Source organism: Cupressus sempervirens, chromosome 3 (genome assembly GCF_028749045.1).
Source record: "Cupressus sempervirens isolate cs-2001-9-10 chromosome 3, ASM2874904v1, whole genome shotgun sequence".
NCBI classification, from domain to species: Eukaryota; Viridiplantae; Streptophyta; class Pinopsida; order Cupressales; family Cupressaceae; genus Cupressus; species Cupressus sempervirens.
In genome coordinates, this window is record NC_143120.1 from 1043356910 (window position 1) to 1043382592 (window position 25683).

Below are 25683 nucleotides of genomic sequence, written 5' to 3' on the forward strand. Positions count from 1 at the left end.
AGCAACAGGACCCCCACATTAATTCACACAAGAATACTACTCCACAAAGGCGCACTCGTTTTTTTAACGATCTCCCATCCACACTCTTCATTTGCCAATAATCATCTTGTTTAAAATATGCTTGACCAAAAACTTACAACCTCCAACATCAGAAAATTAAAAATTAAAAAAGTAAAAAAGTAAAGGGAAAAACTAACTCTTTCCTGAATGCAATTACCTTTTAAACTACAATCCAGCAAACGTTCGACCAACTAAAAACTTCTCTCCCAATCTGTGTTCTCCTAAAACACCTCTGCAAACATACTGATCTCTTTTACTGGGCTCTCTAATACCGATTGAGGGTACAAGAAACAAAACGAGGTGATCTACAGATCATCAACTCAAGATCAAAGTAAACACTCCCAAAAACGAAACCTTCATTTGATTATGAGGACAGAAGGTTTACTTGTACATAATCTTCGGAGAACTAAATTTAATACCACTTCCTAACTGGATATAACTGACTGCCAACAACAACTAATCATAATAATGATTAATTATCTTTCAGTGAAAATTGAAGACTAAATAAATAAACATTAGTTTTGACTATGTTAGTCCACATATTTATCTTCCAATCTATACTTGTTAAAAATATACATGTTAGGCCATAAAAACAGTCAATAAATCAACGTTGTTAAATTTGAAGTCCAGTAGATTGTGAGATGGCTCCATTATAAATGATTCTTAGATTTTATTGATTAGAAAGAATTAACAAATATTAACAAAATGAGAATTCACTCTACATAATATAAATCGAAAGTAAACAAAATAGCTCAGTCTACATTATATAACCAGATTTCAACTATGGTACATGTAACTGTTTGACCCCAAGCGCATAATACGAACATAGCAATTTATGTATACCATGCTATTAAGAAACCTATAGCAATTCAATAACTACAATGGAAGCCTTTGGTCTGTCAATAAGATCATGTTTCCCTACTGCAAAAATTCTAAATGGAGCAAGCTTAAAATAGATCTTCCTTAGCATGTCAAATTGTCAATACAATGTGGGATTCAATCAGTTGACAGAACTAAACAGAAGCTATAGATCTTCGGTGCTGCAATACATAAATTAAGCATATACTACCATCTTCATGCTATCTAAAATATGATACAAATATACTCATGAACTACTGATGTAAATGAAACAGATATTACCATATTCAGCTACCCACAAAAACTGCCACTGTCAACATGACAACACCATATGAACATATATGTCGTCTGAATTTTGATGACACATTACAAGTTATATTTTCTTGATGAATAAGCAGCAATCCTTTCATGTAATCATAAATTATCATCTCAGTCCCACTATGGTAGTAGGCAGTGGTTTTATCTTCCATTTCGCTAGAATCATTTTCTAATCTCACACTTGCACTGCCAATTTTTTACACTAATCAATGGCATTTAACCAAACTATCATAAAAACCAGAGATATTGAAAAAATTTAAGCCTTATGACAAAGAAAGCTAATTGCATCTAAGTCTTCTAGACTCAATATAAAATTTGGCGCTCATGTAACTTGGCAATCGGCAACAGAACACCACCTTCCTGGAAACACCTAATAGAGGCATATTTCACTGCAGATAAAAAGCACATCTAGATCAGTGTCGAAGTGCCTGACAAATCATGATGCATAGTCAATGTCACAAGTAACATGGAAAGTAAACAAAGAAATGTATTTGATGTCCACATTTTATTTCAACTTGTATAATGGCACTAAACTGATGGCACAAATCAACTGCACAATTAAATTTGTTGCTATATGAGAATATATTGTGCCTCCTGAAAATGAAGCTAGAGGTACACAAATAATTGTATGAACAATAATAGAGCATAATTTCAAGTTCCAGAAAAATAGGTTTGCAAACTCCACAATCAACACTGACCCAAAAAGAATTGCCAGTAAGAAGATTGAAAGTTAGCTTTTAACTCAGCACATGAACGAACTGAAACTCTATACCAAAGAGCAAATAAGATCATGCAACAACTACAATAGGATCTACCAAAGCAATACAAACAAGATATGTAAGGCAAGAATATACAAGAAGGACAATTGTCAAACCAATACAAACAAGATATATGGCAAGAATATAAAAGGGAAAAAATCACATTAAAAGGGCAGGCTGTAGCTGCTAACATGGATGATAAAATAACATTAAGTTGTCATTTTGTATGTACATGGGGTCCTCAAGTTTTCAGTTATATCAATTGTAAAGGTTAAAACTTGCAATCAGTAAGCATTTACCCAAAGTAGTTACACCAAGAAGCATTCTACAGAGGCATCAAGGCACAGAGCATCATGTCATGACCCTAGAACACGGCCAACGTATTCTTACAAAATAAAACTATTAACTACAAAATAACTCCCAAGTAAATAGAATAGCTAAGGCAATAAAACTAAAATAATTCTTAAAATGTTAAACAGTTCTAAACTAGAATAAAATAACTCACTCAGCATTATTTAGATAAGATGTATTTGGGATATCTATGATTTTATACTACTTTCCAGATTTTAATTAATTGTAAATCTGTCAAGCTTTGACAAGTAATCAAATTGTGAATATTCCAATGTGAGGGGGTTCTCTATGGTTTATATTCTGGAACCCTTGCCCTCTTTAGTTCCTCACTACTACTGTAATTTAATAGTTTTAGTTGGTATCTCTTATGCTTGTGTTCCACAGTGTTTCTGGGACTTGGGACAGCAGGGAAGAGTTTCCGGGACAGTAGTGGCAGGAGTCTGTTATGGTAAATTGATGTTGTTGTTGTAGTATTAAACAAAGGAGATGAAAGCTCCTATAAACTTACAAATTCCATGTTTCTACAAGAAACAATCATGGCAGGACGAAAATATAAACCACCTAATAAACTAGAGGTAACCATTAAAGAAACATTACAATTGTCTAATACCCTCCTTTAATGGCCATTGTCTACCTTTAATGGCCATTGTCTAACTGTTGTTTTTTGGTCACAAATCCTGCAAAACATTCTGCTGCTGCTAAGACCCTCCCTGAATCTGCAAAATGTTAATAACCTCAGCCAAAATTCATAAAGAAAAAAACACAGAAGGGTGTCCCCTTCTTCAAAATGCCTTGCAACAAGAGAGAAGACCCTGCCACTGACTCTACCACTGAGATGAGTCTGCCACTAATCCTCCCAAAATCGACAAAACATTTGACTAGAAATCATTACAAAACATTCAATCTAATGTTGGATAATGCAGCTGCTCTTCCTTGTAGACAGGGACAAACACTAAGAACAGCTAGCATGATTTTGAGGGAAAAACCCCTCTAAGCTTTGTAGATGAGCATAATGCCCCAAAACAAATTGCAAAAAGCCACCATTTATAAGGAGAAAATTTGGAAAAACCAAACACGATGTTTGAAGCGAAAAAATTGATTAAGACCAGACAACATAATTTGAGTCACGGATTAGAGAATACAAAGCTTCGTATGCAAGGAAGAAAGGCAAAACCCAGCATATATCTTAAAAAAATATAAACCCACTAAGGAACCATGCAGCTTTGCAAATTACAGAATCAGAAATTTTTTGAGAGAAAAATTTATGAAAACCCATCAAATAATTTTTGAAGGGGAAAAAATTATGAAAAACTCTTCAAAAATATGTCATGCAGCAAAAAACAAGACTTTGCATGGTAAAATAGCACATGCAAGAACCGTAACCTCTGAAAATCGGACTTTTGCCAAAACCAAGAAATCACACAATCAAAACTGTTAACTTAGCTTGCGATAATCTTCGAAAACAAACCACAAAATTTTCATAAAATACTTCCAACAATTTTTATTTCATAAATCATTTCTGGAAAAAGTTTCAAAACAAAAGAGGCTCAAATTTTTCTTTTTCTTAAAAAATTCGCCAAATTTTATTAAATCACATCAACCAGCTCTGATACCATTTTATGGTAAATCGATGGTGTAGTTGTATTAAATAAAGTAGATGGAAGCTCCTTATATAGATTTACACAGACGATATTTCTAGAAGGAAAAATCATGAACTAAAGACGAAAATAGAAACTATTTAATAAACTATAGGCTAACTAAGATGACTATTAAAGAAACATTACAATCTTCTAATAAAGTGTTTTACTAAAACACAACAGCCAATGGCAATTAAGAAAAAAAAAATTGTGACAGATTATGAATATTTGAATTATTCATTCGTAGTAGAACCATATTATAATTATAGTGTACACATTTTAGATTTTTCATTTTCCATTGTTTTCATTACCAGTGCACACATTTAACAAGTACATAAATCGAACAATAGTAATAACTACCATATGACATCAAAATATCATGTTAATCAGCTTCCATTTCTCTCTATTATTTTTCATCACGGGGGAATTGATAGTTCATTGCTACCCTGTTGTATTAAAATGATAATTATAAAAGAATATGGTTGTGTGATGTCCCCTGACAGTTAGACATCAGTGATTCGAATGATATAATTATTAAAGAACAGGGTTGTGCGATGTCCCCTCATAGTTAGACACTAAGTTACCGATGCTGATTCTGATGCTGATGCGAGTGCGGGCTGCTGATGCGCAGAATTTTTTTTGGGGGGATTTTGGATGCGTTTGGGTGCATTCGTGTGTGTGTGTGTGTGTGTGTGTGTGTGTGTAATAATAATAATATATATGTACTAAAGTTTATATATGCAAAGAAATGCAAGAAATATACAAAAAATAAACCATTCCATAGCATGATGCTTCACCATTGATAGTTCAACTTCAAATTCACTAATCAAATTCAGTCATTCAGAATCATAAGGATTCTCAAAAAAATCCACATTCTCATCATCATCAATTAATACATGCTAAAATTGACATCTAAAAGGCATTTTGGCTGCGGGTGCTTTCTAGATGGGCCCGCACACTTCCTGGATTCTCCTAGGAAGCACACCCTGGACCTGTGGATTCTTGTTGGATGCGCTGCAGTGCATCCACCAAGAACCCACAGTCCCAAGATGCGCTTTTAGAGAGAATCCGAGCAGCATCCTAACGCACCCAAGCATCCAAACTCATCAGAACCAGCATCCGTCCATTTCAGCAGAGAATCGGTAACTAAGGTTAGACATCAGTGATTCGCAGGATTAGCCTATCATTTGACCCTCCTATGCTAATGGGGTGGATAGAGGGTCCATTGAGGCAGAGACCTAGTCAGGGAATGGGTTATTAACTTACTATTATAGTCCAGAGCTCAGTAGATTCAGACTCCGCATTTGTATGAATATCAGGGCTCCATTTCTCATACTTACTATTTATAGAAAGTCAAGAGATGGTTCAGAGGGACTCTTACTATTTTTAGTAAGGAAGTCAAATGTTACAGTGGATGCAGTGGTTAAGCCCCTGGTTCAGATGGAATTGGGATATAATGAATATTGGAGAAGTTATAATTTTTAATTGGCCTAAATGATATTTATTTATTACAAGGATGGTTGAGAGGGACTCTTACTATTTTTAGTAAGGAAGTCAAATGTTACAGTGGATGCAGTGGTTAAGCCCCTGGTTCAGATGGAATTGGGATATAATGAATATTGGAGAAGTTATAATTTTTAATTGGCCTAAATGATATTTATTTATTACAAGGTGATAATACAACTTAATGTTATAACATGAGGGTCAATTCATCATTAAAAAGGGGCCATTTGAGGAATTAACTATGAATACCAATTTTAATGAAATATTAAATGTTTTCCCCGAGTCTTAATGAAATAACATTTATTTTAACATTATTAATATGTTTTTGGTGGGGAGAATTCGACATTATGAAGAATATACAGCTTTCCAAAGGAAAATCGAATGCATTCTCTTGGCATTTTCAAACTCATTTCATTGAGCATTGTAGAACAGGGATGAGTGTTTCCGCAATTTCAGATCTTTTTGACATTGGACAGCATAGCTTCTTCATTTATCAGCTCTTTGAGGTTGAGAGATATCAGCTAAAGATTGCTAAACTGTTGGCTTCATCCAGGAGTCAAGTTCGAGCACATACAAGAAAGAGTTTATAAGTTTCAAATCAGGTTAAAGGGTCTGACAGAAAGAGGATCTAGTACAGCATTTTTATGCTTATTGCTCACCATCCAAGGTTGTACGGCTTTCTTTTTACAGCCATTATCTGCAGCTAAGGAAACAAACATTGTCTGGAGGGCGATTCTGGTCAAGGAAGCATCAGTAAATTGCAGAAAATTCGAAGTGGAGCCATTAGACCTTGATGAGCTCGTTTGCATCTATCTTGAAGACCTAATCTTTATATTTTGGGAGAAACAATTCATTTACAGGGCTGCATTTTACCAGCAGTAGCATTAAAGTTATTTATACAAGCTTTTTGGGTTTGCATGTGTGTGAAGGTTTAGAAATTCATAAATAAAGATGATATATAACTTCTGCAGTTATTTCTCATTGTTAATATTCAGTTTCACTATTCCATGATTTCTTTGCATTGTTTTTTATCTTAGTTACCCTGGTTTGCCTAAATGGCTAAACCCCCTCAGAATAAGGTCTGGATTCAGTACAGTTCGCCAGTGGTTCGGTCAGGATTCCAAAATGTGCCCCCCACTTCGAACTTGTGTCTCTGATGTTCGAACCCAGGCACACCAAAAAAATCAAAAATTCAGAAATGCCAAAATTTGCATCCAAGAAATTGAATATTACAAACAGAGAGTACTGGGGATCTTCACAGTGGTATCAGAGCAGTTTCCTGCCATCTTTTAAATTTAAATCAGATTGTCAATGCAACCAAGTGACAGGGAAAGAAGGCATCACTGGAGAGAACACAGGAAAACTTGGCATCCACCGCAGGTACTTGAAGGGAAGACAGTATCAGATTTGGTTAGGACTCATCAGGAGTCATCTTCTGGAAATTCCGGACAGGTTGCAGGGATGGTCGAGAGAAGTGAAAATAGTCCGCCATGGGATCAAACTAGAAAAGTAAGAGAAACTTTGAGAGGTTTACAGGACGGACAGCAGTGAGAAGCAGATAAATTACAGCAGCTCACCACTGCCATACAGCAGTTGACTAAACCTAGAAGGAAGATAAAATCATGAGCAAAAGGATAACAGAAGTGTGGTTGGGATTCCAGGGCTCATAGAGCACCTACACGCACCATTGATCGGCCGCCATGGGATGAAGCTAGAAAAGTAAGAGAAACTTTGAGAGGCTTACAGGATGGACAGCAGCTAGAAGCAGATACATTACAGCAGCTCACCACTGCCATACAGTAGTGGGCTAATCCTAGAAGACAAAATCATGAGCAAAAGGATAAAATAAGTGTGGTTGGGATTCCAGGGCTCTAGGGCGCCTACATGCACCATTGATCGGCCTACCCAGCCTACCTTCTTATGAAATGAACCAGAAGGCGGCATTAAGGAAGAGGATGGTGCTGCTTTTGGTGATAATGTTATGATAGTGCATGATGAGTGGAGTTCACTTCCTCTGGATGTAAAGGAGCAATTGAATTTTGACTGACTTATGAGCCAGAAAAAAGAGTACCACAGAGCAAGATAGGACAAAAGACTGGACTTAGAATAGGAGCCTTGAATATGCTACCAACAAAATCACTTTACCACTGTTTGATGGTAGTGAGAAGGTCACAACACTGTCTCAGATACATACAATGGACACATACATTAACTTACTGCCTATGACTGAGAGGGATGCAATTAAATTTGATACATTGCACTTAGATGGAGTGGCTCGTGCTTGGTAACATTATGGAATGGTTACATTGCAGAGTAGCATGGTTACCTCATATCAGGAGTTTGTTGATAGACTAATAATGCACTTTGATATGCACACAAAGTCATATTTAGAGAGCTAACTCAGTTTAAAGTTAACAGGTTGGAAATCTAGAGAGTTACATTGGGGAGTTTCAGAGGCTATCAGTCATGGTTTCTGATGTTTCCAAGCAGAGATTAGTTTTGTTGTTCATTAAGGGCTTATTGGAACCTTTAAAAGGATGTATACAAGCTTTTGTACCATTATCACTGCAAGAGGCAACAAAGAAAGCTAAGTATGGAACTTGCAGCCCCTCGCAATAAATTCTCATCTAAGGGATCCTCTTCAGCAAGTTTTTTCCTAAGAAATAAAGAAAAACCAGATTTTAAGTGAGATCCAAAAAGGATATTTGTTGCACCATTTGACTTTGAATGACTCAATGATTTGCATATGAAAAAGTTGAGTTTCTATGCAAGCCCCTATGATGTAAATAATGATTGTCCATTGAAGCCTAAGGGCAAAGCAAACCAAGTTATGTAAGCATTTTAAGAGGATTCCAAATTTGAAAATTCAGATCAGCAAACTGATCCTGAGGAACCCGAACCAGAAGGGTTTGAAGACGCATCTGGGAAGTTGGAAAAGTCGGGCAGGAAGGCTCAATCAGGATGTGTGGGGTGTTAGTTGGTCAAAAGGTTATCACTTTATTGGATATAGGTTCCACACATAATTTCATTGACGCTAGACTGGTTGAGAGGTATGGAATTTAGACTGAGGAATTTGAAGGTATAAAGGTGAAAGTTGCAGATGGTTACACTCTTGAGTGGAACAGGATAATTTCAGGACTACCTTTGTGTGTAAATAATAATGAATTTAAGGAAGACTTCTATGTTGTGACTATTGGCTACACTGATGTGGTCTCGGGAATGAGTTGGCTTCATGATATAGGGGAGTTTACTGACCAGAAAACTGATTTAAAGTGGATGGGAAGTCTCATGTGTTGGACCATCAGATTCAGCAATTTCCAAATGATATCATTTAGGAGGATGGAAAGACATGTGCCACAACATGGTTCAGTGGGCAGCAGTGTGCATGTTGATGCCATCACAGGAGGGGCAGCAAAAACCAGATTATCACCTAGATATACAAGAGTTGAGGATTAAACATGGAACAGGGCACTGAGCCCATGATGATCACTCCATACAGGCACCCAATGCGGCTGAATGATGAAATCGAAAAGACAATAAAGGAGTTGCTTGCTATGGGGCAGATTAGGCCCAACAAATCTCCTTTTGCTTCATATGTAGTTTTGGTGAAGGAAAAGGATGGAACCCTTCGGATGTACATTAACTACAGGGTCTCAAATAAGAGAACAATTAAATATTGATACCCCATCCCTCAGATAGACAAGCTGATTAATGAGTTTCATGATGCTTGCTTCTTTTCAAAGATAGACTCAAGATCAGGGTATCATCAAATCCCAGTTTGAGAGCAGAACATAGAGACAACAGCATTTAGGTACACCATTGTGGACATTTTGAGTTTGTGATTATGCCCTTTGGGCTAACCAATGCTCCTGCTACATTTCAAGCTACAATGATCAGGGTTTTTCAACATCAATTGAGAAAAGTTGTACTTGTCTTTTTCGATGACATCTTGGTAAACAGTAGAACATGGGAGGAGCATCTTGGCCTTTTGGATACAGTGTTGGGAATTCTTAATAGAGAATCTTTGCATGCTAAGGAATAGAAATGTAACTTGGGTATGATAGAGTTGTTGTATTTGGCCACATTATCAGCACAGAGGGTGTGCGGATGGATCCTGATAAGATCCCTGCAATTATAGACTGGCCTGCTCTACAGAACCTCACTTGGCTCCACAGATTCTTGGGGTTGTGTAGTTTTTACCGCAGATTTGTCAATGGTTATTCACGACATGCAACATCACTTACAGATATGATGAAAAAGGGGCGTTTGTTTGGACTCCTGAGGCACAAGGGTGTTTAGAAAAATTCAAACACTTGATGACTACTTGTCCAGATCTCGCCCTACCTGATTTCAGTAAGCCTTTTGAGCTATAGTGTGATGCCTCGGGCAAGGGCATTGGTGCGGTGCTTATGCAGGATCATGCTATTGGTTTTGAAAGTTGGAAAGAGAGGAGCTTCGGTGTTTATGACAAGGAAAAGCCATCATGCATGCTTTGCCAAAGTTCAGGCAGTACCTTGTTGGCAGGAAATTTAGCATTAAAACCAACCATATCAACTTGAGAGATTTACCAGAGCAGCAAGATCTCAGTGATCGTCCGCTGAAATGGGTTAGTAAGCTGCAGATGTTTGACTTTGACATTGTTTATGTCAAAAGGGCACATAATGTTGTTGTTGATGCCTTATCTTGCCAACCACAGTTGAGCTCCATGGTGGAGATTACAGAGATTGGAGACATCTAATTCTGGCAGAATACGCCAAAGACACTTGAGCTTCAGGAAGTTGAAGGTTTAGTTCAGGTAACATGTATACAATTGTAAATGATCATATCATTTACAAGGAAAGAATTTTCTTGACCCCAGGATAGAGATGAATAGCACTGTCGAGGACCTTTCATGATGTGCCCATGGCAGGACATCCTAGGTAGTTTAAAACTTACAAAAAGGTACAACATTTCACTTTGAAGAGTCTTAAATCAGATGATCTTTGGTATGTAAGGGAGTGTCTTGTTTGCAACAGAGTAAACAAAAGCATACTAATCCGACAGGGTTACTTCAGAATCCCATCCCTGATAAAAAGTGGGAATTTTTATCTATGGATTTAATTGCGGGCTTGTCAAAGGCAGAGATTGGATATATGTTGTTGTCGACCAGCTCACAATGTATGGAAACTTCTTTGCGATCACAACTACATATACAGCTGCACAAGTTGCAGAGTTGTCCTTCCATGAGGTATTCAGACGACATTGCTTACCTCAGAGTATTGTCAACAACAGATAGTCGGTTCATGACTCACTTCTAGCAGGAATTATTCATACATTGAGGGACCAAGCTTACTCTGAGTGCCACTTACCACCCACAGACAAATGGTCAAACAGAGATTGTAAATAAAAAGGTGGAAGGATACCTAAGGAATTATATAGTTGGACAGCAAAAGGCTTGGGTGAAATGGATTAATCTCTGTAAGTATTGTTATAATACATCTCATCACATGATGATTTAGATGACATCATTCATCGCTTTGTATAGATATGAGGCACCTAGATTTCTTGATTTAATGCTAACTGACAGTAGAGGGCCTAGTGCTGGAAATATTTTGCAGGAGGAACCAGGACATCATGAGAGCCCTCAAGGAGAATATTCATAAGGCACATACTCAACAGAAACAATATGTAGATCAAAAGAGAGTTCAACGATCCTTTGAGGTACGGGATATGGTTTGTTTGATGCTACAGCCTTATCACATGTCCATTCTCAGAAAGAGAGGTGCAGACAAACTCAAGCCACATTGCTATGGTCCTTTCAAGGTTGTTAGACAAGTAGGTGAGGTGGCTTATAAGTTAAAGTCAGCGGCAGGCAGCAGAGTTCATAATGTCTTTCATGTATCACGCCTCAACAAGACGTTAGGACATAATGTTGTTCCTTTTGCAACTTAACCATTCCTGGATGATGAGGGTAAATTGATTTTAGTACCAAAGGCCATATTGGATTCAAAGAGAGACAATTACGGAGGGTCATCAGGGAATATCTAATTGAGTGGAAGGATTTGTCGCTAGAGGACACCACTTCGGTGAGTGAGGACATCTTGCACCAACAAGAGTTGAGATTGCTTAGGGACAAGCAATTTCAGGGAGAGCAAACTGTAATGTTCCCTCCTAGTTAGACGTCAGTGATTCCACAGGATTAACCTATCATTTGGCCCTCATAGGCTAATGGGGTTGAATAGAGGGTCCACCAAGGCAGAGACCTGGTCAGAATGGGTTATTATTCTACTCCGGAGCTCAATAGTTTCAGACTTGGCATTTGTATGGATTTCAGGGCTCAGTTTCTCAAATTTACCATTTATAGTAACTGAAGATATAGTTGAGAGGGGCCCTTACTATTTTTAGTAAGGCAGTCAAATGTTCAGTGCGGATAAACCCCTGGTTCAGACAGAGTTGGGAAATAAAGAATATTAGAGGAGAAGTTATAATGTTTAATTTACCTAAATGATATTTATTTATTAACGGGTGATAATAGAACTAAATATTATAACTTGAGGGTCAATTCGTCATTACAAAGGGGTCATTTTTATGAGTCAACTCTGAATGCCAATTTTAATGAAATATTAAATGTTTTCCCCAAGTCTTAATGAAATAGCATTTATTTTAATGTTATTAGTATATTTTTAGGGGGGAATTCAACTTCATGAGGAAATATAAAGACTTCAAAAGGAAAATTGAAGGCATTATCTTGGCATTTGACAAAATCATTTCATTGAGCATTGGAGAATAAGGACGAAGGTTTCTGCAATTTCAGAGCATTTTGGCATTGGAGAGCATAGCTTCTTCATTGTATCAGCTAAGGTTGTGAGATAATCAGCTGAAGATTGCTTATTTGTTGACTTAATCCGGGAGTCAAGTTTGTGCACATACAAGAAAGAATTTATAAGTTTCCAATCAGATTGAAGATCCTGACACAAAAAGGATCTGTTACAACATTTTAATGATTATTGGCTCACCATCCAAGGTCGTACGGCTTGATTTTTTCAGCCATTATCTGCAGCAGAGAAGATGCCATTGTCTGGAGGGTGATTCTGGTCAAGGAAGCATTGATTAATTGCAGGAAATTCAAAGTGGAGGGATTAGACCTTGAGGAACTCATTGGCATTTATCTTAAAGGCCTACTCTTCACATTTTGGGAGAAATGATTCATTTACAGGGCTGCTTTCTACCAGCTGTAGCATTAGAGTGATTTATACAAACTTTCCAGGCATCCATGTATAAAGGTTTAGACATTTCATAAATAAAGATAATATATAACTTCTGCAGTTATTTCTCATTGCAATATTCAGTCATGATTTGTTTCCATTGCTTTTTATGTCAAAAACACACAAAAAGAAAAAATTCAGAAAAGCCAAAACAAACTTCATTATTTGCATCCAAGAAATTGAATATCACAAACAGAGAGGACTAGGCATCTTCACAAGCTGTGAACTCTCTAGGCCATATGTAAATTTACAATGAAATTGTAATGCAGACATTTAAGTTCCTGATGCATCACATGTACCTTAAATTTGGGATTGTGTTTGAGAAGAAAAATTACTTTGAGTTGAGTGTCTAGACAGCTGTGGATTAATCAGGTTCAGAGAATCACATGATATCTACTTCAGCATATGCTTTCAAGCTACAATCTAAAGTGATGTGGATTAAGCAGGTTCAGAGAATCACATGATATCTACTTCAGCATATGCTTTCAGGCTACAATCTAAAGTGATTTCTTGGATCTACAAAGGTATTCATATCTGCCATAGCAAATAATAGAGATGCCACATATACAAAATAGTTTACATTCCAGAGAATCTGTTCCGGCAACACTGAAATTGGCTTGTCAAAGCACCATCAAACAGACTGAAGGCAGTCCATGTTCATTCCTGTATTGTTATAAATTGCATGCCATGCAATTTCACATCCCATAAACCTCCCCTTTAGATAGATGAAAAACAATTATGTTGTATATTCCTTAATTCAATCAAAATATGTTCGACTCCCCAACCTCTTAGCCCAATTATTTCCTGGACAAATGTACCACATACAGATATCTGCATGGAGCACTAGCATCTCGCATAAAATCCGCAACTGCAACTGGATTGAATGCTGAAACATTCCACTTTCAAGTGTTTTGGCAGTGTAACACCTCTGTCAACCCTCCCAGGCATCACAGATGAATCCAGACCTACTATATTGATGGTAAAACCTCTATTTTTCTGCTATTCAATCGTTGATTGAGACTCTCTGAAGCTCCTTCACAACTGCTCTAGCATTTATCTGCATCCTTGCTGCTCTCTGTTGTGAAGTTTTCACATCATCACCCCAAAATCTTGGGGACCCCCTTTTTTTATATCGCCTTGGCCAAACAAAATTGAAGTTGTCCAAAAATTTCCGATTTTAGAAAATTTTACACCTTGGACACCTTCGAGCTAGGAGAAATGGTTAGATTTGTTTTTTACCTGGTTTTAACTTGATTTTCCGGAACGGGTAATTTTATCCTTAGGCCGAACAAATTCAAAGACAACTTTTTTTTTTTATGGTTAGAACAATACCCGGCAAGATAAATTTACAAAATTTTGGGACTTAGACGATTTATTTTTAAAATTGGATATAACTGTATAGGCTTGAGCATTTTCAAAATGAAATTTTTTAGATTTAATTGTTTTGGAAAATTTTGAATTTTTTCGGTGAAAAAAGAAATTTTGCAAGAGTGAAATTAAATTGGAAAAGTTGATTTTGGAATGCTAGAAAAATGATTTATCTTTAAAAAAAAATTAATGCATTGCAAAATCGAAATGGACTTAATTGCAAAATTTTGCATTAAATTGATTATAATTGCCTTGAAAATTTTTTAAAATATTTAAAGAGATTGGTAAATTAAAATTGAAAAATAGATTTTGGCTTGCTAAATCCGATTTTAAATGATATTTTAATTACCAAAACATCGTTAAATGAAATTTTTTAACATCTCCAAGGCTTTCTTAATTTTGTTTTGCAATTTTGGTCCTAACCAACAATGAAAAGTGCAAATCTCACTAAGGCAAAATTAATTTTTAGCTTGGCATTTAATTTTCGACCATGAATGGTGGCCTAATTCAATGTTTTGTCTCTCCCAAGGCTAGTCGGCCAGCTAGATGGAGATAAGAGGGGCTCCTCCCCCTTATCTCTTCATTCATTCCATCCTCTTCCATGCTTAGGCGAATTTTCTAAAAGGCAGCGAATTTTCCTTCCTTGGGCTTTTTTTTTTCTAGATTTTGGCAAGCGCAGATTTTCATTGTTGGCAATCCAATTTTCTTCCATGATGGCTGCAATTCTGCCCTAGGCGATTTCTTGTGGCAGATCAGAATTTCTTTCCCTAGGCGATATATTGTGGAGGTCTGATTTCCTCTAAAGGCAGCAAATTTTCCTTGGGCAATTTTTTTTCAGATTTTGGCGAGGGCAGATTTTCATTGTTGGCAATCCGATTTTCTTCCATAAAGGCTGCAATTCTGCCCTAGGTGATTTATTGTAGAGGTTTGATTTCCTCTAAAGGCTGCAAATTTTGCCTTTGAAGTTGGGCAATTTTATCTACGAGGAAGTTAATTGGTGGCAAGTGCATGGGCGACCTCAAAAAGACAAAATTCTGATTTCTTGCTAGGGCATCATTATTTGCAAGGAGGCTTGATTTTTTTTTTGGCCTGATCCGAACTTCAAAGAGGACCCGGCTATTGGTAAAGATAAATTCAATTCATTTTTAGAGCTGAAGGTGGTTCTTAAGCAGATTTCACTCCTTGCTCTTGCTCGGTTTTGTTTCCCTTATGTTCTTCTTGCATCCATCATCCACCACTTCATCATCCCATCTATAGGTTGAAGGTTGGAGAGATAAGTGTAGACTCCATGATAAGACATTTGGCAATGCAGAAATAAGTGGTAGTCCCACCCCTAGGTTGAAGATTGGAGATTGATAAGTGTAGTGATAGAACTTGGCGAGGCAGAAATAAGTTAGAATCCATCGATAGAAAGAAGGTTGGAGATCGATAAGGGTACTCCATATCACTTAGAATGAAGGGGCAGAAATAAATGTTTAGGATGGTAGATGTTAGTGCAAGCAAGAACCCTAAGGGAACGAATACTAAGAAAGATAAAGAGGACATGATGCCCAAGACCACCTTCTTCTCAAAAGTGAGGCATATAACCGATACAATATCGGTACAGTGAACATGATACAACTAAAGGACAGACTAAAGGAAGGACAATCCCCCATGGAAAAGAAGATTTACAAAAGTGGAATTGTACATGCAATGGCCTTTCCTCCTACCTTGCTTTGTCTAAAATTGGTAATGGAATGTGCATCCAAGTTTGATCTGGTTAGTAAATCCATCATTTTTGATGAAGGGAAGAGAGTGTTGGCCAACATTGGCGGACAAGTGATCGAAGAAGCATTTAACATCTCTCAATACAAAAGCATGACAATGGTAATGATGGACCAAGCGGCTAAGTTATTCCAGGACAACCAAGAGGCTTATTTCATTCATCTAAAGCAGGATTGGCTACACAAAGGCAAAAAACGAGTTACCAAATCATCAAGGCTCACCGTGTCAAACTTCAAATCGGAGTATGGCGACCTCATTGTGCTTCTTAGCCAAATCATTGGCCTAGCTCAAGGTATGCAATTCGAAAACTAGATGTACTTCTTTATTGATGAAATTGAAAAAGGGAAAAGAAGATTTGATTGGGCTAGGATCATAAGCGAGAATCAAGAATTACAACTTAGGACCATGCAAAATCAAAAGCAATTCTATATGGCATCCTATCTATTTTATTTGATTGCGAGGTTGTATGAAAATCTTGGACTTAAGGCCTTAGGAGTAACTGGCAATGGGCCGGGGCAATGTTTGGTGCATGAATGCTATCCACAGCTTCATTTACACAACAACAAAGACTATAAAATGTTTTGTGACGCCTTTGCCATGAAGACAATAAGGGTATTGCAAGGGACACCTGCTAAGAGACTCTCATCGGAAGTAGAAGCAAAGATTAAAAAATATGGGAGTTGGTTTATCCAGTTTCCGCAATTCACATACATTAGAGTAGCAAGAAGCAAAATTTGTCCCAAGAGACTTCCAAGGTACCCACCCAACAAGGTAGTTTTGATAGAATTCGCTAGGCAACTTGAGCATTATGACAAAATAATGAAACTCAAGGGTGAAACAGGGATTACCTTCTCATTTGGAATTGGCAATGATAGTTGTCCCAATCCTGTCGCCTTTGCAACTGCAGAGAAAGAATTGGAATGGTATCATCTAGCATGGTATAGAGCAAGGCAAGGATTTGATCCTAATGGTCTTATCAAGGCATCTCATGGAAATACATTCAAACATGTTCCTACTATAGAAGATTTTTGGGTCAATGCACGAGATGACTTTCATGTGAGAAAGCTAGCTTTCTCAAGATTGTCAGTGAACATGATGAGAGCAATCAGATGGAGAGGCCTTGATATTCCTGATCAATTGGAGGATGATGAAAATGTGTTCAGAGAAGATTATTATACAATGGAGGGAACAAAGTTGAATCCAGTCGATTGGAACAATCATCAGGATCCTTCCTTGGAGGAAGTTACAAGAGCAGTTGATTTGCACACCGAGTCGTGGTACAATGGGAAGTTGAGGAAATTACAAAATCAAAGGGTACACCTTACTTATGAAAAAATGAAACCAAAAGAAGGTCTAGCGGAGTCAGTCGGACAGAAGGGTGAAGGAAGTAGCTGGCAACAAGGAACAGTTGGAAGCAAGAAGAGAGGTTTGGAGGTTGAAAAGGGTAAAGAACATTAGGAACCTCCAGCAAAGAGACAGAATGCAGCGCCATCAAGGGAAAATATAATTGAGGCTAGAGGTCAAGAAGATGATACGAGTGGACAAGGGGTCGCGATAGAGGTCAGCTCTGATTTAGAATCAAGTGGTTACAGCGATAACACCGAGTACTCTCCTCTCTCAGAGAACCAACATGGAGAAGATATGACAGTCACTAGTGAAGAAGAAGATGGGCCGATTGATATTGAGGAAAAAGTCAGGTGCCCAAGGCCGTTGGCGGTGCGTTGCTAGTCGAACTGAATCCAGATTTGGGGAGATGCACTGCACCACTATGGTTGAGGCAAATGCTTACGCCAAGGGGCGAGGTAGTAACTATTTGAACAGTTGAGGACATCTAAGGATTAGTGGAATAGGGTGATAGCAAGAACCAGAGACATTGCAAAAATAGTTGCAAAGGTGATTAGGAGCGACAATGATGGTCACCGAAAGGTTCAGATTGCTATACCAACGGTTAACAAGGCATTGAATGAAATTGCAGCTCAAGAATACGAGATAGTAGAGCATAACTTGGGAAGAAACACGAATGACATGGAATGTGAGGAGATCCAAGAGGGCATAGTTTCAATCATAGAAAGGTTGAGGAAGGCAAATGAAAAAATCATAAAGTTGGAAGGCGAGAACAAGTATTGGAGAGATTGCCAGCCTATCCAATAGTTGCACCAGGCAGCCCTTCCTCAAGATAGCGGGAGCAACATGGAAGAGATATCGGCAGTCAAGGATTGGATCCATGATACGATCCACAATGGGTGAAATTTCTTGCCTTCCTTTGTCTCAACATTCAGGTCATTGGTGGCTATTAGAGATAAATTCAGAATATTTGAAGGTGAATGGAAGGATTTCCTTCCAATCAAGGATTTAGCTATTCCCAGACTACAGGCATTCATTGAGCTACCGGAGAAATATTTGGAAAGAGCCAAGTTGGTAGATGAAGGAGGATTGAGTACGGTGGAGTCTTAGCTTGTCGCCTTGACTATCAGATTGAGAATACTTGAGGAGGTACAGAGCGAGATTGCACAGCACATCCCAGGCGTTGACACTTCCATTTCGCCCATGATGAGCGACGTTGGGGTTGCGCTTGATTTTGAAGATATCAAAGAGAACATCAATGAGATAGAATTTGAATCGAGATTGGATGAGTTGGGGAAGGTTGCCATCAAGAAGAAACATTTGGGCACCCTTGCCTCCCTCAATGCCTTTATCGGATATACAAAAGAGTATGAGGACCATGAGAAGACACTGCAAGCAACAAGCAACATGATGAATTCAGTTGAGCTCAAGATGAAACACACATCTTGTCCTCCCATGAAGGAAGTCAACGTTGTGTCCTCCCATGAAGGAAGTCAACGACAAGCTAGCCAAGTTCATTACTTTGGCTAAAAAAATGAAAGAAAAAGGTAGAACTATATTAGAAGATCATTTGATGTAAGCCCAAGTGGCAATTTCTCTTTCTTCTTGGATAGGACAAGTGTCTAATTTTGATTGGCTACCATTTTGGTGCCTTCTCATTGGTTGCCACTTTTCCTTTTTTTCATTGGCCCATTGATGAGGTGGCATCTTTTCATTGGCCGATGGGGTGGCAACCCTAAATAGGGTTTCCAGGATCTGATCCGGATCATTGACTTTGCCTTTTTATCTCTACAGTTTGTTGTAATTTTGGGCCTCTATATAAGGTCATTTGCTCTCATTTGTAAAGGGTCGAAGAAAATTGTTGCTAAGATAACACCAAAATCGCTTTTCTTTCTCATTGTTGTGACTTGCATGGTGACTAAGAACTTTTGGTATTGTTGCATGGTTTCTACTTCCAATAGTTAAAATAAGATTTTCTTTGAAGTTGTTAAAATAGATTTCATTTCAAGTTGTTATGTAGAGAGAAAAGTAGATGGATAGTTGCATGGTGATATTAGTGGATGTTTAATAGGGATCTATAACTAGGCCACTAGCATCCTTGTGGCTTTTTGGGAAGCCTTGTGTGGTAAACTAGTTCTTTTCCTTTGAATCGTTACATCTATTCGATCCCCGTCCATTTGCTAATCTTTCCATTTATAAGAGTAGGAGTAGAATAGCAAGTAGTTTAGGAGTTGGAGTTTTGAAGAAGAAAGTTAGGAAGGCGTAAGTCATAAGAATATTCACCCTCCATCACCATCACCTTCTCCATCAGCATCATCTGGCATTCACACCAAGTCACCATCACCATCATCCCACCAAAAGTCCAAGTTGTCCTCAAACAAATAGTGTAAAGCCAACTACATGATTACCAGAAAATCACGTTGATACACTGAGTTAGTATCCACAGGTGTAAAGAACATTGGAGATTTGCTTATGTCCGCATGAGTATTAACTTTTCAAGAGAGGAATTGAAGATTTGATATTCTATATCAGGTGTTCGATTACTATATGTTATGTAGTGATACAAAACCAACATCAACACTCTCCCACATGCAGCAGCGTATCAAAATTCTTATCGCCACATTGAGATTATTGTTTCCTCTTCTAAAGGATTAGTAATTTGCACATTTGAAGCTTTCTTAGGTGAAAATACCTTGCCTTTTATTTGGTACCTATGTTCCACGGAGTTTTCGGGACGGGGACGTTTTAGGGGACGGGGACGTGTTTCCGGTACGGGTACGGGTCGAAGCCAAAATTTAGGGGACGGGACATCAGGGGACGGCGATTAAAAACATAGGGAATTTTTTTTAATATAGAGACAAAATTCAAATATGTATATCATAACATTGATAAACCATTCACCATAGACATTTTAGAAGATAAATACATGGAATATTATCAAATGGCAAATACTAAGTGCTTCCATTATAACAATATCACATACATATATAGCAAAAATTAAAATGCCTAAAGGCTTCAAGTATCATGCTGAAATCAGAATGAAATAAAGAGAAGTCCAACTAAAATAGTTAGTAAATAGTAAATACCAAACGCAATCTTTCCTCACTAAACACAATCTTTGCTCATTGCTGCTACTGCTCTTATGTTTTTTTCCTTCCTCTTAGCAAGTATGTTAAATCGAAAAATGAGTAGAAGAGTTAGTGTTTTAATGGACCAAATATGTGTTACATATTGTTATTATGTCTTTAAGAGGACTAGGGGCCACACGAACAACAAAAATTAGAAAAAAATGTTTTTTTGGGGATGGTTTGCCTTTACCAGATTGACTGGAAAAAAGGGGACGGCCAGCAGTTTCGGGGACGGATAGGGGACGGCAAAACCGTCCCCGATACTGCTGGCCGTCCCCAAGTTTCCTGCCAAAAAAATTGGTCGTTTCGGGGACGTTTCTGAATTTTCCAAAAAGGGGACGACTCAAAGGACGGCCAAAATCCGTCCCCGCATCCCCGTTTCGTCCCCGGTACAGGTACGAGGGTAAAACCCCAGGAATGCATCCCCGTGGAGCATAGTTTGGTACCTCCATCTATCTTCTTTGTCCATGGAGCTGGGAACACCAAAGTGGTGATTTGACTACGGCAAGCTCCTATTCAATCATCACAACATTTCTCTTTGGTTTTTGGTGTGTAGGTTTTGGAGGGATCTCTCACTGGGAAAACAACCACAATCCTCTTTGATTTTGGGTGATTTCTTTTCCCTCATTTCCTTCGTGTCATTTGCTTCCCTCTCAGCATTTAATAATCTGTTATTGCACCCTGACACTTTCTCTCCTCAGAACCCATGTAGAATGCATATGGATCTTGTGATAGTCCTTGTCCATACCATGTTGCATTGACATCTAGGACAGAGAGTTCGACTGACTGCCCAAAAAGTCTCTGTGATCCATATATTCAGTTTATGAAGACATCGGAAATTAATTCTTCTCTGTGCTCACAATACAAACAGAAATCTCCAAGACTTCCTAAATTAAACCACAATCTTATAATTAATTGGAAATCCAAAGATTGTGTTTCTGAGTGTATTGTAGGAATGTGAGCTCTTTAAAGATACTTATCCTTTGTAGTGGTTCACTTCCCACAATCTACAAGTCATGCAACTGCAAGAGATTGGATCAGTTTCTTTTATTTGTTTTTCTCAGAAAGGGGGTAAAAACTGCATTGACTACCACTGGATGTTCCAACCACCTTCTTGGCCATTTCCAGTCTGTCCAGGGAGTTGAGGATAGCCCACACAGACACCATAGCGGTACCCTGCATCACAAAACGAGATGGGAAAGAGGCCACCAGGAAAACTGTCCATGTAACACTACTTGATACCTCTGAGAGTAACATTTTGCAAAACTAGAAGATTCTTTCAAAATTATTTGGTGTCAATTTCCAGTTCACAGGACAGCAATGCATACTCATTTGATTTTCATCCATGAAATTTGAATCCAGTAACTGTGAACACAAGCCCAAAAAATCATTTAAAATCATTTTCAAGTTCACCCGTACGGCAAGGGTAGGTTTCAACCGGCAATGTAACTTGAGCTTCTTCTTTCAGAATTGGCTAAGTATGTCTCCAATCTTAAGGCGATCAATTAACTGAAAGCTCAAAGAAAACAAAAAACCTCTTCATGGCAATGTAAATAAGAGACAGAAGTTGGAAGAGACCATACATTTTGAGAGAAACAGATGGAATTTAAGGTGTGGATTCACATGTAAACAATTTGGGAAAAGCATTAAGCAGATTGGAATCGACCAAACACATTAATATATGCAGTAGTATGGCCAGTAAATAACCAACCAACTACGGCTATCAGAAATAGTTATTCTGGACCATGTTGTGTTAAATTCTTTGCATCCAGAAAAAGTATTGAACATCAATTTGGATTGTGGAAACTTGATATCATTAATAATTAGAGTTTTTAATGCTAATAATATTTGGAATGTATTAATAACATAGTGTAATCACCTAAAAATGGTCATCTAGACTATTAGCCCCCTTCTCAGCATTTTGGCTAAATTAATTTAATCATTTACCTAGACCAAATTGCTAATAATCAATTTATTTGATTATAACCTATAGTTTGACTATGTTATCCTAAGTTCATTATTTGATTAAAAGAACATGTCCCCTTTTAATTAAATAAAAGAACCCATTCTTCTAACCCACTTAAAGTGCACACATAAAGTCCTTTTTCTATTTTGCAATTAAAAGAAAAGGCTTTGTGACTTTTGTCTTATATGACAAGTCAACTTATATTCTATTGGTTGACTTGTGTGTGCACATGGATCACTCCTCTTTTTGAATTCCACCGTTGATCATCCACCATCTTCATCTTGATCTCTATCGTCCATACATCTTTAAAAGGGAGAGAGCTTTCCCCCTTAATCAATCCTCATTTTGAATATTGTTATGCTGCAAGTTTTCTAACAGGTTTCTTTGGAGCTTTGTGGAGAACTTCTATTTCTTGTCTACATTCTCTCATCCATGGTATCATGGCATTCTAGCTTAGCTTAGCTTTCATTTTTACATGTAGCTTAATCTCACATAGTTTAATAATGGTATTGTAACACTCTCATACATGTTTTAGCATAGCTCCACTTTGCATCTCATTCTAGCTTAATTTTCATTTGCATTGCATTCTTAAGGAACTCCTTGGGACATTTGCATTCTTGCATCTTGTCTTTGGAACCTCCCATTGCATGGTTTACTAGCAAGAAGTACATTTCTAAGGCTTGGCTGAGAGCCTTCATGCTTGAATACTAACTTCTTGCACTCCATGGATAGGGAGCTCTAAGCCGGCATCCAAGCATTCCGAACTCATGGAATCGTTTGGATAGAAGGGTTTAGAGTGGGACACTTTTGAGTGTACATTTTTGGCGCCCACCGTGGGGCTTGAATCAAGTTTCTAGCTCCATTTGCTTTTATTTTTCATCTCTAGTTTTTTTACAGCAGCATATTGGATCTAATTAAGTGCTTTTGTAGGATTATCACTTTGATTTTAAGGCCAACCCATAAGTAGATTGGTTTGAAGGCCAAAAATCTAGTTGGTTTAAATATTTGATCGTATCTTTTAAACCGCTTGGATTTTTATTCTGAAATTTTTTCTGTAGGTTGGGTATGTATCCAAAATATTTCAGTCCAATTTTCAGAGCATTTTGACGTGATTTGTGAAAGTTATGATATTTTCTTTTTTTTTCATAAAAAGTCGTTTTTGGTCGCACATCAACGTTTTTTTCAGAAAAACTTACATTTCCAGAAAGGGTTTTCAATTCTAATGGGGTTTCTTTTTTTGTGTTTTGAATTTTGAGGTCGTATTAAGGATCAAAAACTTGATTTGATAAATTTGACCTATTTTGACAAAATTGATCTCTAAGGCACAAATGAGGAGATTTTTTTAAATTTCTTGCATTTTTGGAAAGCTCTCTAGTTTTTAGTAGGGGTCTATTCTTTGAATTTCTATTTTTGGATCCAAAATCATAGCAAACAAGTCCAATCTTGTTGACTACGTCAAAATCAAAGAGTAAAAATGAGAGCATTTGTGATTAACTTGCACTTTCTTTGCATGCACTTGGTTGGAAGATAAATTGAATTTTTGAGGCAAATAACCACTTTTAATTGCATATTTTTATGTTATTTCACACTAACTTGTGGTGCTAACAAGTTGTGATTGCAGGTTGCCATCCTTATGAAAAAAATTGAAACATTGCATAAAAAGAACGCATGTCAAAGCTTCAAATGCACAAGGGCTACTAACAATTGTTTGCAAGGCTGCCCAAAACATAAAAACCCAAAATTTCTTTTTTTTTTTGTTTTCATGTGTGGCATTCACTAATTGTTCATTTTTCATAGGCACATAAAACTTGTGATTGGAGTCTTTTGGTAATAGGAGAGTATGCTTTTCACCTTTGTGGTGAATCAAAAATCTTGACTTGCCATTTGGTTTCAAAAGCAAGGGGTAACTGAATCTTCTTGGCGTGTTTGGGAGAAAATGATTAGAATAGGAGAGTATGCTCTTCACCCTTGTGGTGAACCAGAAATCTTGACTTCCAAAAGTTGATCCACTTTGTGTAGTTAGAATCCTTTAGAGGGCCTGCTCTCGGACAACCTGAGAGGAACGACCCAAGTGGGGACAAGCAAATTACTCGGCTCTTCCAACCCACTATAAACTCAAGGCTATCAAGGACACAAAACCTTGGTAAACGTAGTGTTTATCTTCACCTAGTGTGATCGCTTATGGGATTTCGACCATAGGGAGATCACTAGACAAGAATGCTTAAGGTACTCTTCTAATCGCGAGATCAGTTACTCATCGCAAGGTGAGGTGTCCCGTAATTGGGAGCAAGAGGAACACTATGAACGGAAGCCCTATCTAAACACCCTAAGTTAGTAACTACCTTTTTTTAGCCGCTCAACTTCTTGGTGCAAGGATCAATCCTAGTGGACTACTCGGATCACCCCAAGATTTTACACTCACCATCTGTGTTCCCTTGGTTATGCTTATGGCATTTCCATGACAAAGCCAATATCTCTTGTGAGAAACCACTTGGTGTGAGGCAAAGGAGCATCAAGCGTGGGCCAAGTTGTTGAGTAATGAACCATGTCCTTTAGGTAGATATTGCTTGATGTGTTCTTGAATGTGGTATACTTGTGAAAATCTTTTGAACATACACATGACGATAATTCTAAGGAATTCTTTTGAGACGTCACATATGCTTGTATCATGCACGGTTGCTTTGTCCCTTGCTTGATTGTTTGAAGACTACTCCATGTGTCACTATCTTGCTTGGAAAGAAATTTCTTTTGAACATCAAATTTTCTATGCTATCAATTATTGTCAAACTTTGTCAACCAAGTCAAAATGTCAAGTGCAAATATTTTCTTGTGTTACTTACTAAGGGGGGTTTCATCATTTGGCTATGATTTGTTATGTCTCTAGTGCTTAAACATGCTTAAAGTGGCTCTTTGGTCTTAGTGCTCTTAGTCTTTTTGTCTTCATGGTCTATGCATGCTTGCTAGTTATCCTTTTGCTAAAATGGTTACCTTGATTTCTTGACTACACTCTTGGGTTGGAGAGTTGTTCGCTTGTCACCCTGCTTGCTCTATCTATTTGGCTATTTGGGCATCTTGCCTAGCTATTGACTTGAGTCATTCATGTCGTAAGTTTCTTGGACATATTGTTTGACAAGTCACTTTAATCTCTCTCTACTATCTTGGCAAGTGAACACTCTACCTCCTATAGTTTCAACATCAAGTTATCTTCTAGACTATTTTATGCTTGGCTTTGCATCTAAAACTATGGGATCTAAACCTTGTGCTACCAAACTTCAACCGAATCTAGATGATCATGATATCCTCCATGTCACTAAAGAGTTTCAAGATCTATATGTGCAATACAAAGAACTAGAAGAGACAAATGATCTTTCTTATCTTCATCTC

At 37.6% G+C, this 25683-nt stretch overlaps 1 protein-coding gene across 1 annotated transcript in view; it reads right to left on the reverse strand.

Moving 5' to 3' along the window:
• Positions 1–1181: 1181 nt before the first annotated feature.
• LOC149570303 (polyadenylate-binding protein RBP45-like) overlaps positions 1182–25683 on the reverse strand; it is an 85898-nt gene continuing 61396 nt past the window's right edge. The window contains exon 7 of the mRNA XM_089822929.1: positions 1182–1625. Within this exon, the coding sequence (XP_089679055.1) occupies positions 1623–1625 (3 nt within the window). The 3' untranslated portion in view covers positions 1182–1622. The remainder of the gene's footprint in view (positions 1626–25683) is intronic.